The sequence below is a fragment of the Hemitrygon akajei genome, chromosome 25 (assembly GCF_048418815.1).
Source record: "Hemitrygon akajei chromosome 25, sHemAka1.3, whole genome shotgun sequence".
NCBI classification, from domain to species: domain Eukaryota; kingdom Metazoa; phylum Chordata; class Chondrichthyes; order Myliobatiformes; family Dasyatidae; genus Hemitrygon; species Hemitrygon akajei.
This window is the reverse complement of record NC_133148.1, coordinates 53750374-53764147: the sequence shown is the minus strand read 5'-3', so window position 1 is coordinate 53764147 and position 13774 is coordinate 53750374. Positions and strand designations below refer to the sequence as shown.

Here is a 13774-nt window from a genome sequence, read left to right as displayed (position 1 = left end):
GAAAAATGATGTGGGAGAGGTAGTGATGGGGAACAAAGAAATAGAAACATAGAAAACCTATAGAACAGTACAAGCCCTTCAGCCCACAATGAAGTGCCGAGCATGTATTTACTTTAGAAGTTACCTAGGGTTACCCATTGCCCTCTATTTTTCAAAGCTCCATATACCTATCCAAGAGTCTCTTAAAATACCCTATTGTACCCACCTCCACCACCATCACTGGTGGCCCATTCCACGCACTCACCACTCTCTGCATAAAAAACTTATCCCTGACATATCCTCTGTACCTACTTCCAAGCACCTTAAAAATGTGCCCTCTCATGTTAGCCATTTCAGCCCTGGGAAAAAGCCTCTGACTATCCACACAATCAATGCTTCTCATCATCTTATACACTTCTATCAAGTCACTTCTCATCCTCTGTTACTCCACGGAGAAAAGGCCAAGTTCACTCAACCTATTCTCATAAGCCATGCTCCCCAGTCTAGGCAACAACAGTGGACAAACTTATTAAGTCTCCGCTGTGAAACACACTGGTAATATGACAGAAAGTTGAGAGTGTCAGGAGCAGAAGAGAGTGCAGTTGCTATTACTAGGGAGAAGATGCCTTGGAAGCTGAAAGCTCTGAAGGCAGATAGGTCACCTAGACCAGATGGACCACACCCCAGTGTTCTGAAACAGGTAGCTGAAGAGATTGTGGGGGCATTAGTAACAATCTTTCAAGATCAGTAGATTCTGGAATAGTTCTGGAAGACTGGATAAGTGCAAATGTCACAACAGTCTTTAAGAAGGAGACAGAAGAAAGGAAATTATAGGCCAGTTAGTCTGGATACATGGAGGCACATGACAATATAGACCAAAGTCAGCATGGTTTCCTTCATGGGGAATTCTTGTCTGACAAATCTATTGGAATCCATTGAGGAAATAATGAGCAGGATAGACAAAGGTGAGCCAGTGGATGTTGTGGATGTCAAATGGTGCCTGTGTACAACACTCCCTCAGTAACATCCTCTAGACCGACCTCAAAATTGTTTATTTCACTTATTTTATGTCTTTTTGTTTCATTTTATATGTGTTTCTGGAACTGTCAGAACCCGTGATTTACAGTTTGCAGATCGAATGAGTGACCCAGTGCTTTGCTATCTCCAAGAATCTGGGAAGCAGCGAGCACGAGCCTTGAAGTGAAGGAACTACAAAACTGGCACAAGCTGATGTTCAACTTAATTTTGGCGATTAATGCTTCCATTACTTGCCAGTTATAGTGACGAGGAAGATTGAGATGTCAACTATCTGTCTTTTAATTGCTGATGGCATTGTTCAGCTACTAGAGAAGGAGCCTGTGTGGCCTATCGCTGTGCCCAGAGTTAGGCCTCTGTGTTCAATCAGTGTCTCTCTCTTTTGATGATGTTAGAGAATCTTACTGATTTTCTGCGTTTTTGGATTTGGATTATGGGGTATGGAATTCTTCAGTCTTCTGGTTTTTATGTACTGCGTTTCACCCGTTCTTTCTCTTTTTTTCTGTTTGGGATCAATGACCTTGTGTTCTGTGCGGGGAGGGGAGTTTGGGTGCCGATGTTCAGGGGCAGGTGGATTTTGGGGGTTGATGATCATGTTGCCATTTTTTTCTTGTGTGTGTGGTGAGGGGAAGGGGGTTGCTGTTTCTCATTGAACTGACTTCCATGGTTTTTCTTTGTTTCCTGGCTAAATGGAGAAGAAGAATCTCAGGGTTGTACATTTGCATAAATACTTTGATAACTAATGAACCTTTGAACCCGTGTTTACTTGCATTTGCAGAAAGCCTTTGACAGGCGCTACACATGAGGCTGCTCAATGTATTACAGGAAAAATGTACAAGCATGGATAAAAGATTGGCTGCAACACACACAAAATGCTGGTGGAACACAGCAGGCCGGGCAGCATCTATAGGGAGAAGCACTGTCGACGTTTCGGGCCGAGACCTTTCGTCAGGACTAACTGAAAGGAAAGATAGTAAGAGATTTGAAAGTAGGAGGGGGAGGGGGGGTTAAAAGATTGGCTGATTGGCAAGAGGCTGAGTGTCAGAAGAAATGGGGATTATTCTGGTTGGCTGCTGTTGACAAATGACATTCTGCAGGGGTCGGTATTGGGACCACTTCTATTCATGTTAAATGTTGACAGTTTGGATGATGGAACTGATGGCCTTGTGGCCAAGATTGTAGATAATATAAAGATACAGGAGGTGGAGGGGTAGGTAGTGTTGAGGGAGTAGGGTGTCTGCAGAAGGACTTGGACAAATGAAGAGAATGGACAAAGAAGTGGCAGATAGAATAGAGTCTGCCACCAAGCACATCTTTCCCTCCCCCGCTTTCTGCTTTCCACAGGGATCGCTCCCTACGCGACTCCCTTGTCTATTCGTCCCCCCCCCCCCCCCATCCCTTCCCAATGATCTCCCTCCTGGCACTTACCCTTGTAAGCAGAACAAGTGCTACACCTGCCCTCACACTTCCCCCCTCACCACCATTCAGGGCCCCAGACAGTCCTTCCAGGTGAGGTGACACTTCACCTGTGAGTTGGCTGGTGTGGTATACTGAGTCCGGTGCTCCCAGTGTGGCCTTTTATATATTGGTGAGACCCGACGCAGACTGGGAGACCGTTTCGCTGAACACCTACGCTCTGTCCACCAGGGAAAGCAGGATCTCCCAGTGGACACACATTTTAATTCCACGTCCCATTCCCATTCTGATATGTCTATCCATGGCCTCCTCTACTGTCAAGATGAAGCCACACTCAGGTTGGAGGAACAACACCTTATATACCGGCTGGGTAGCTCCAACCTGATGGCATGAACATTAATTTCTCTAACTTCAATTAATGCCCCTCCTCCCTCCATCCCTGATACATTTAGTTTTTTTCTCTCTTTTTGCCCATCACTCTGCCTGTTCTCCATCTCCCTCTGGTGCTCCTCTCTCCCTTTCTTTCTCTCTAGGCCTCCTGTTCCATGATCCTTTCCCTTCTCCGGCCCTGTATCCCTTTTGCCGATCACCTTTCCGGCTCTCAGCTTCACCCCACCCCCTCCGGTCTTCTCCTATCATTTCGCATTTTCCCCTCCCCCTCCTACTTTCAAATCTCTTGCTATCTTTCATTTCAGTTAGTCCTGACGAAGGGTCTCGGCCTGAAATGTCGACAGTGCTTCTCCCTATAGATGCTGCCTGGCCTGCTGTGTTCCACCAGCATTTTGTGTGTGTTGACAGAATAGAGTGTAGGGAAGTGTATGATCATGCACTTTGGTAGAAGGAACAAAAGCGTACACAATTTTCTAAATGGGAATTTAAAAATCCAAGGTGCAATGGAACTTGGGAGTCCATGAGCAGGATCCCTTAAATGTTAACTTCAAGGGTGTGTTGGTGGTAAGGAAGGTTAGCATTCATTTTGAGAGGACCAGAATATAAAAACAAAAGTGTGATGCTAAGACTTTAAAAGGAATCGGTCAGACCACATTTGAGGTATACTGAGCAGTTTTAGGCCCCTTATCTAGGAAAAGATGTGCTGGGATTGGAGGGGGTCCAAATGGGGTTCACAAGAAAGATTTAGGATTGAAAGGGTGAACACATGAGGTTTGATGGCTCTGGGCCTGTACTCGCTAGAGTTTAAAGGTGGGGGGTGGACGGGGGTCTTTGAAATCTAATGAATATTGAAAAGCCTGGACGGAGTGAATATGGAGAGGATATTTCCTTTGGAGGGTTCTCCGGATCAGAGTGCTCAGCTCAGAATAGCAAGATATCCAAGTAGAACAGAGATGAAAAGGAACCTCTTTAACCAGAGGATAATGAATCTGTGGAACTTGTTGCCACGGGTGGCTGTGGAGGCTAAGACGTTGAGTATATTTAATGTAGAGGTTGATGGGTTCTTGGTTAGTTAGGGCTTCAAAAGTTATGGGGAAAAGGCAGGAGAATGGGGTTGAGAGGGATAGTAAATCAGCTGTGATGGAATGATGTAGCAGACTCAATGGGCCAAGTGGTCCAATTATGCTCCTACTTGTAGGTGCTCTGGTCTTACGTTAAATGGGTCACTGAGAGGTTTCACAGTATAGTCTACATCATCGTACACCAAATACCGACGAGTTACAGTCCACCGTGCCCGTTACACCCCACTGACGGGTGTACACTGCAGTCTACAGACCCTGACAGGTATGGATGAGTGTCCACACTGCAGTCTACAGCCCCGTGTTACACGAGGTATCATGGGGTGTTCATACTACATGCACACATCCTGTCACACTGGGCACCGACTCGAAAGATACATCTGCTTCTGATGATGGCGTGCATAGACATGGTGGCTGTGGTTGAGTGTTGTTCTCTCCGTGTGGCCCTCGTTCTCGTGAACTGCACGTGATGATGACTTCACAGCCGTGTTTGTTTTTGTGCTCGGGACGGCCTGTGACTCACTCTGCTGGCGCGCTCTATAAATACTTCCTCTCCTCACCCTGTGGTTCCAGCTGGGGGCAGTCATCCTGCTGATGGCTGTGATAAACAGGGGAGCTGTGGACGGCAAAACTGTGTTTACCTCTGCGCTCTGTGGTTCGCTAGTGCCGTCACTGACGCCGCTCTGGCCCTTCCTGTGCAGCTGCAGCTCCACCACATCCTGACCGATTGGGTTCCCACAGCAGCGGCCTATGCTGTGACATTATTCCTCCCTCACCCGGCCCCCAGCGTGACCCTTATTCCACATTGTGACATCACTCCTCTCACTGTGGCGTCATTTTGACAGCATCGATCTCAATGTGGAGTCACCGGCTCCCATTGTGAGCTCACCAAGCCGGTTTTTTTTGTGAAATCACCCCTTCTTCATTGGACGACACCTCAAGCATAACTATGATATCATGTCTCACATCATTCTTATTCTGACGTCACCACAGCCTCATTGTGACGTTACCCAGTCAGTTGCGAACTCATCCCAGCCTCGCCGTGACGCCTTTCCTCCCTCAAAGACTGACGCAGAAGTACGCCCAGGTCCTGCTGCACCTCCTCTGTGTCTCTCCCCTCTGATGACAATTCCCCAACAGCGTGGAGAAGCCCCCATTCACGCCCATATGCATTTGCACGTTCCCTCTCCTGTCCAATTCACCGCGACATCCAAGTTCCTCCAGGACTAACCCTCCAATCTAGTTTCATGTCGACTGCAATCTCGGAGGCTGATATAGGTACTGAAGAGCTGGTGTTAGCACTGACGCCTCGGGTATCCGACTAGACATCGTCCGCTTCCGCTCTGCGTCCAACCCCCGGACCCACGCCACTGTTTTATCCTTTATACTGTGTACAGTGTAATAATGAACTCGGCCACTTATGTCAGAGTTGGACCATTCCCTCGTTTATATCTTTTCTTAACAAGCGGAGTTACATTTCAATCCATCCAATCCGAAGTTAACCCAGAACAAGAATAGCAACGTAACAACTATTCTAGGATTACTTGAAACCCACAAAGGAACAGACAGCGGATCAACCGAGTATCTTGATTAGTATAGCAGGAAATCAGGAGGGCTTAAAGAGGGCATGAGCAAAGTGGTGCAGGGGAATCCCGAGAGATTTATGAAGATTATCCCAAGTTTATGAAGAGCAAAAGGCTACAGAGACCGCGGGATATAGCCACACAATGGTGTCAAAGGAGAGAGGGTGGTGTTCACGGGTTGGGGTGCTGACCCAGGAATTGGGACGCCATGTCACAAGTGTACTAGGTGTTGTTGAGATCACACTTGGAGTTCTAGTCGCCCTACAGTAGGAAGGATGTCATTAAGCTGGAGGGTGCAGAAAGGCTTCATGAGGGACGTTACTGGGACTGAAGGGTTTGGGTTGTAAGCAGACTGGACAGGTCCTTGCAATGTAGGAGGCCGAGAGGTGGCCTCGTAGACGTTTAGTCTTGAGGGGCATAGATAAGGTTCGCAGCCTCCCGCTCTGTGACATAATCCCATGCCCCTCCCACTCAGTTATTAGGAGTACAGAAAGGGGGAAATTTACTAATGACCGCCCCTCCTCCCATTATTTCACGAAGCTTTTTTTTTGGGTGGCAGGGATTTGGGAGTGCAAGTCTCACCCATCACCTTTGACATGGAAGCGGCTGGAGGGAATCCGCCACTGCTCGCCTTCCTCCAGCGGCCCGCACCTCTCCTCTTAGCTCTCTCCCGGGGAACGGGGTGAGGGTAGGGGAGAGATGGAAAGAGGAGAGCTGGATAGAAAAGAGTGAGCAGGAGGAAGAAAGAGTGGCGATGGAGAGTAAAACAAGGAAAAGGGGGGAGAGAAAAAGAGAGACATGCAGTTCCCTGCTTTGCGCCCTCTTTCCTTCCCCCAGACTCTGCCAAAACCCTCACTGGCCAGGAGCTAAATCAGTTACAGGCACCCAGTAATAGACCCGGGCCAGCTCCGCCTCGCTTCCATTAACTCCTTCGCTGTCAAACCTCGCGTATCTCCCGCCCACACGGTGGCGTCCTGGACACAAAAAACTTCCACGCGATGAGACGTGTTCTGGCCGAGTGTTGGGACGCATTTTCCCCTCTTTTTCGCAGTCTTTCACTGGGATCATTACTATTGTATTGGTTATTTTAAACACCTGCAAGTTACGCATAATCGATGCGTATTTAAGTTTGTGCCCTCGCCTTGTAGAATATTGCGCTGCAAAAAAAAAAGCGAATTTTCATGGCATTTATATCTTGTGTGCGTGAAAACCATGAACTTCAACTTGGCGGTGGAAGAAGGCATTTCGGTCCCCATAACCGACCGAATGCCCCTCAGCAGGTGGGGAGACACGCTCTTCCCGCGGACCATCCTGCAAGGTCAGGTGGCCACGTTCATTCACAAGGTTACTGACATGAAGGTACACAGGTTGAAGTTAGGGGTTTTAACGGGAAACTGAGGGGGAGGGACGTTTTACTTTACATAAAGAGTAGTTGGTATCTGGACCTCACCAGTAGAATTGGATACAATCGTCGCGTTTGGGAGACCTTCAGACATTGAAAAAGCGAAGGCATGCAAGGATATGGACCTGATGCAGGCAAATGGGATCAGCGTCTGTGGGCGACAAGGCCTGTAAGCAGGCGCTGGGCCGAAGGGCCGGTTTCTGTGCTCCAGGACTCTGAGAGACCCAACATCTTCCCAGGCCGTTTCTGGGAACGAGAATATCTATTGCACCTCCCACTCTTGCGCCTCTCGGGTGGAGGGCGAGGGATCCAGCAAGCAGTCCACTGTCATCTCGGGCCAAAGGACCCCGCCTACGGCTTCCAGACACACCTTACTGCTCCATCCCGAGGTGGAGCGAGTTACAGGTTCGGACACAATAGCAGAAAACACAGAGACACTCAGAGACAAGTACATACATCGCTAGGTGCACACATACATAAACACACCCTAACAGGCATCACGACCGGGGACATCACCTCCTCTCAACGTTTTCGGAACAGCTTCTTCCCCTCCGCCATCAGATTTCTGAACGAACCCTGAACCCTGCCTCGCTGTTTCTCCTTTGCACTATTTCAGTTTTTATTGTAACTAGTGTAACTTTTATTTCTTGTACTGTACTGGGTCATAAAAGTACAAATGTCAGCGCAAATGACATTTACAGACATGGACACACACAACTTCAAATTCCTTGGCGCTACCATCTCAGAGAACCTGTGCTGGGACCAGCAGGTCAGCGCCGCTGCTTTCTTTGAAGTTTGCGCAGATTCGGCATGACGAACTTGTGTAGCTGCACAGTGGTGGCATCACGGCCTGGTGCGTAAACACCAAAGCCCAGCAACGAAATCCACGGAAAGAGGCGGATACAGCCCAGCCAACCTCTCCGTGGCACTGAGCACTTTAGGAGTGCTGTCCCAAGAAAGCAGCGTCCACCATCCAGGCCATGCTCTTTTCGCTTCCACCGTCGGGCGGGAGGAAGAGAGCCTTGGGTCGACAGATTCCATGCCTAGACTCGCTTTCAAGGACTCTACAATCCATTATCATTATTTATTTATTTGCAGTTAGTCTTCTGTTGCACACCTACTATGCGTGCAAGAAAATGAAGCTCAAGGTGACATTCGACGCCGACCGGTAGACAGACGCACCAACAATGAGAAGGATGGACGGGCACACGCGCACGCGCACACACACACACACAGGAAGCCTCGAGATTTTCCACACACACTAGCCGGGATGTTTCAGATTTCGAAAGGAGAGGAAGAGAAATGTCTAGAGCGGTCTAGTCTTGGCCAGGAAACTCCCCATGAATCTTATAGCCTCTTGTGCAAGATGCAAGCCAGATTCCAGTCAGCGGAGTGGAGTTCAAGTCCTGTTCCCGATTCAGTGAACTCGTCTCTCCTCCCATCCACGAGCTGGGACAGCACAGGGCACCCACCGGGGTCTGAGGGTAGGGAAGGAATGCGCCTGTCACGGCACAGACCCAGCCGCCTCCCGACCAACGTGATTTCTCAACCTGAAGGCCACAAAACCTTAAACACACCCATCTGTTTCACAGTCGAACTCTACCACTTCCCACTCCCAGTGGTCCTTACGCAAACAAGTCCAGACTTCTTTTTTACGGGCAATCCCCATTCTAACTTCTCCTTTTCAGTTCCAGTATGAACTCATGCCTCCTTCGTCCCAGCTGCCTTGCAGGAACCTGGATTTTGCTTCCAGTTTTTCCGAGCCCAGCGCTTCCTGCCCTCTTCCGAGATATGTCCAAACCTCAACAACGGCCTAAATTGAGACATCTCATCGTCCCTGTCTTCACCACCCCCGCCTGCTGCTGGGAAGTTCGCCTCTGGCGGCCCTAACAACCCCAGCCTGACCACTTGGGAAAAATCACCTTTGCTGGATGCGGGTTATTTTTTTTTTGCTGCCGCCGGCTCTGTAACTTCAGCCCGGAGGTACCGATCGACAAGCTGCCATGTCCCGGGTGGTGACGAGATTCTGGAGAGCTATTGGAGGTGAATCGGCGCTCCTGCCGGATGGTCACCGCATGGAAAAAGCTGGGGTGTCAGGGCTGGCATCTGCTACCTTAACTATAGCTGCAGGCTCATGAGAGGTGAGCGATCTGGAAGACGGAACTGACGGCTTTGGGGCCAAGTTTGCGGATGATACAAAGAGAGGTGGAGGGGCAGATAGTGTTGAGGAAGCAGGGATGACTATTTTCTCAATGGGGAGAAAAGTCAGAAATATTAAGTGGAAAGGGACTTGAGAGTGCAGAATTCCCTCAAGGTTAACTTGCAGGTTGAGTTGGTAGTAAGAAAGGCAAATGTAAAGTTAGCTTCCATTTCAAGAGCCGAGAATATTAAAACAAGGGCATCATGCTGAGGTTTTATAAAACATTAGTCAGCACACATTTGCAGTATTAGTCATAGCATAGCACAGCACAGCACAGAAACGCCCTTCAGCCCATCTAGTCCATGATGAATTTTGGGCCCCATATGTAAGAAAGGATGTGCCAGCATTGGGGAGGGTCCAGAGGTTTATGAGAGTAATACTGGGAATGAAAAGACTGACAATAGAGTGTTTGATGGCCCTGAGCCTGTACTAATGGAGTTCAGAAGAACGAGGGGGTATCACTGAAACCTACCTAATACTGAAAGGCTTACAAAGAGTGGACATAGAGAGGATATTTCCAGTACTGGGAGAGTCTAGGACTATAGGCCACATCCTTGGGACGTCCCTTTAGAACAGAGATGAGGAGGAATTCCCAGAGAAAAAACAAGAAGCACTGTAAACACACAGCAGGTCAGGCAGTGTAGCTGCGGATGGGAGCACGGGCAACACTGCGGGCCGCTTTGTCAGGGAACAAAATCAGATCTTTCTCTTTGCAGATGATACCACGGCAGTGGGCTGTATCTCAAATAACGACAAGCTGAGTACAACAATGAGATAGAGAGTTTAGTATCGTGACAACCTTTTCCTCAACGTCAGCAAAAGAGCTGCTCATTCACTTCGGGGTGGGGTGGGTGTTAGAGGGTACGCACTCTCCTGTCTACATCAACAGTGCTGAGGTTGAGACAACTATGTACATGCCAGAGCCAAGAAACCTCCCCAATGCCTCCAGTTCCCCAGGATACAGTAATTTGGCACCTTCCCGTCAACCTTCGCCATGCATCACAGAAACCATCCTATCTGGATGCATCATAGCTCGGAATGGCATCTGCTCTGGCCACAACTGTAAGAAACAGCAGAGAGTTGTGGGCACAGCTCAGCACATCATGGCAACCAGCCTTCCCTCAATGGACTCTGTCTTCAATTCTCAGTGAAGCAGCTAACAGAAGACCCCACTCACCCCACACCGGGCTGAAGATACAAAGGCTTCTACACCATTGTTATAAGATTATTGAATAGCTTCCTTGTCTGATAAGATGGACTCTTAACATTACAATCTACCTCGATACGATCTTGCACCTTATCATCTATCTGCACTGCACTTTCTCTGTAACCGTCACATTTCATTCTGTATTCTGAGAGTTTTACCTTGTACAACATCAGTGCACCGCAGAATGATTTGATCCATTTGAAAAGTATGCAGAACCAGCTTTCCAATGTGCCTCAGTGCATGTGACGATAAGAAACCAGCTCCATTGATGAGGTCAAGGTCAACAGCACAAAGTTGCCCACAGGTAGAGCGGCTGTCCCGCAGCTTCGGAGAACGGAGTTCAATAGAGAACGCTGCTGCTATATGTGCAGAGTTTGCACGTTATCCATGTGCAATTCACACAGGTGGCCCGGTCCCACAGTGGGTTAACCAGCCACTGTAAATTGCCACTTTTGAGTAGGGGAGGGCCAGTATGTAGAGATGGGAGGGGTGCAGAGATGATGGGCAGTGGAGAAGGGGTAAGAGGGTCACAAGAATGAGAAAAACAAAAAATGGGAGGGGGGAGAAACAGGGGAGTGGTTACTCAAATTTGAATAATCAATGTTCATACCTTCAACGTAGAGTCTGCACCTGGAGTTTCAAGGACAGCATCCATCTCTTTCTTTACAGAAGAACAATGATACATTGGAAGCAGATTTGGGGCTTACTGGACTGATAATTGGGAGGACGTATTGTTAGGAGAAAGGCCAAATAGTTGGCAGAGGGTTTAGAGGGAAGGGAGGGCGAGGCAGCAAACCGAGAACCATCCTTGCAGGACATTTTATTTAAAGCATGAAGCATATTTAAAAAAAGATGATGAGTTCAACAGTCTGTTCCTGAACAGTCCAGCCTCCGCTGATACTGACACGTCCTCCCACTGGCGTGCTGGGGTGGGGACAGGGTGGGGGAGGACACACAAGCAGAAACTGGGCAAGGATCACCGGAGTGGATTGATGCAGGGGGGGGGGGGGGTTGAGATGGCTGAAGGTGGTACACCGCCGACAATCCAGCGAATGCTCCTCAGATGGCTGCCCCACCCCTGTGGCTGGTCTCCCCAGGCTGACACTCCCCAGCTGAGCTCACTTGCCCCTCTTCCAGCTGGAGGCTGATTTCGATTTCTTCTTGGCGGATCCTTTGGGCTCCGGCTCCTGGAGGTGGGAGGTGATGGAATCGTCAGTGCCAAGAACAGTGAAGGCACATTCCTATCCTCAGGGCAACTCCCCCACCCTGTCAACCCCTTCCCACCTACAGTTGGAGCCCCTACTAGCCCCATCACCCACTCCCCACTCACAGTGAAACTCCCTCAGTTTGCCATCCCTCTCCTGTCACACAGTCCCCACCCACTCAGACTCACTCACCCCACCCACAGTCAGACTCTCTTGCCCACATCAACCCACCCCCTTACACCATAATCCCTTCCCTTACATCAGGGGTCACCAACATTTTTTGCACCATGGACCGGTTTAATATTGACAATATTCTTGTGGACTGGCCGACGGTGGGGGGGTGTTAATCATAACCAGAATATAGGTGATAAGTCAACTATGAGTCACTTATAAGTGGCTAATACACGCAATTTCGGTTCTAAAAGGGTTTATCTAACGAATTTCATATTAAACACACAGCGCATATTTTCCTCATGTGAACATATAAAATCATTGCAACACACCAATATCGCTGAATCAGTGGGAGTCTGCAAGAAGACGGTCCCATCGAGGGGTGATGGGAAACAGCAATACTCGAAAGGGGTTCCTTATCTATTCCGCAATTTAGTTTCGTCGCTCTTAGCACTTGCTCCTGTCTTGCTTGCTCACATTTTTTCCGCTCAAGAAACTCAATGGGTTTGTCTTTAAGCGCTGGGACTTAAGGTGCCAAAGCAGTTTTCATTGCCTCATTAGACAGCCTCCGGGCCCGAACTCCAGCCTCCTGCCTGCCCGCCACCAGATGCCTTGGCCAGGTGCAGCTTGTCGTGGGTGGGGTGAGAGGACAAGGTAAGGGCCGGAGGTCCCCATGCCGGAGCCACAGTTCAGAGAGAGCGACTGACCGAGCGAGGAGTGCGACAGGGCGCGTGCCCGCCATTCCCTCTCCCCGTAGGTAGGTAGGATCTATCGGCCGGCAAAAGTTTGGCTCGAGGTATGACTTAAAGTAGATTGCAGGGAGGTAGCTGCTCTGCTACTTAGGAAACCCTGAGCCCGAATTAGGTCGTCTGTGAATATTTTAGCACCGGGTTCGCCACGAACATTTGGTGTGCTAAACAAGTTTAAAGGCGGCACTCCAGGCCAGTAGCAACGGCGCTTCTCACCGGCCAGTTACCTGAGGCCGATCAATGACTCCTGGCGCGAGGGTATCAATGCGTTTAGGCGACTGATGACCTCACGTGCATTCGAGTTCAACAGTGGGTGTTACAGAAATGAGGAAAGGTGCAGCTGACATATCATTTCATATCGCCAAATCATATCGTTTCCTCGTGGCCTGGTGGTTGGGGACCACTGCCCTACACCCAGTGAGTCAGACTCCCACCATCCCCTCTTGCTCTATACACAGTTGCAATCAGCCTCTCAGTCACCCCAGACCCTCATAAGCTGGCATTCCCACCTTCCCACCCCCAGTGACAGAAGGACTCTGCCCCAAACACCACCCACCTTGCGTTTCCCAGAGGTCAGGGTCCCGGTGACCTTGAAGAAGTCATCCAGTCGCCCTTGGGTGCTGCCCTGACGACTCTTCTGCAGCTTCTTGGCCCCACTCCGGATTCGATCCTCACTAATGGCACGGAGAAACAGAGAGGCGAGACAGTGAGGGACTGTGACTGGAAGCCGCCCTCCTGCCCCGGAACGCACTACCACAAAGACGAGGGAGGGGACCCAGCAGGGGAATAGTGTGCCAGGTTAGGGACAGATGAGGGAAGTAGGGGAGGGATATGATATTCACATAACCCCAGGCGTGACTGCTTCTCCACCCACCTGAACTGCTTCTCCCCACACATGAAGGCCACCAGCTGCTCCTCGTCCGGTTCTGTCCACTTCAGGTCCACCGACTCGGCCTGTACCACCTCTGGCTCCAGGAAGAGCTGCCGGGCCTCCTTGTACATCCAGTCCTCGGGGAGCGTGTATTTCTGCAGGGCAGGGAAGCGAGAGTCAGCCCAGGGCCCACTTGACTGCGCAGGCGTGTGACGTCGGGCAGTGAAGTGCGGGAGATTTAAAAGGAACACAGCCCGATACAGTGGGCAGCGTCGTTGCGGGCAGTGGAGTGAGCCAGGAGTAGAGTGGAGGCTTAAGGGCTTTGGCTCATCGGGCTTCGGCGGAACCGGGCGAAGCGAGGAAGACCGGAGCTGCAGAGCTCTCACAGCTAGTTGCTTGGTAAGTAGTCCTGCTTCCTTTTACACTTATAACTTTAAAAGTATTGTTAAATAGTGTGATAGTTAGCTGTATTGGGGCAAAGGGTTCT

The 13774-nt window shown here is 49.7% G+C and overlaps 1 protein-coding gene across 2 annotated transcripts in view; it reads right to left on the bottom strand.

The window, feature by feature from the left end:
• Positions 1 to 11096: 11096 nt before the first annotated feature.
• fen1 (flap structure-specific endonuclease 1) overlaps positions 11097 to 13774 on the bottom strand; it is a 141900-nt gene continuing 139222 nt past the window's right edge. For both annotated transcript variants that reach the window (XM_073029455.1, XM_073029456.1), the window contains exons 9-11: positions 13291 to 13442; positions 12973 to 13090; positions 11097 to 11478 (exon numbers count right to left, since the gene is read on the bottom strand). In XM_073029455.1, coding sequence (XP_072885556.1) covers positions 11410 to 11478; positions 12973 to 13090; positions 13291 to 13442 — 339 coding nt within the window. In that variant the 3' untranslated portion in view covers positions 11097 to 11409. The remainder of the gene's footprint in view (positions 11479 to 12972; positions 13091 to 13290; positions 13443 to 13774) is intronic.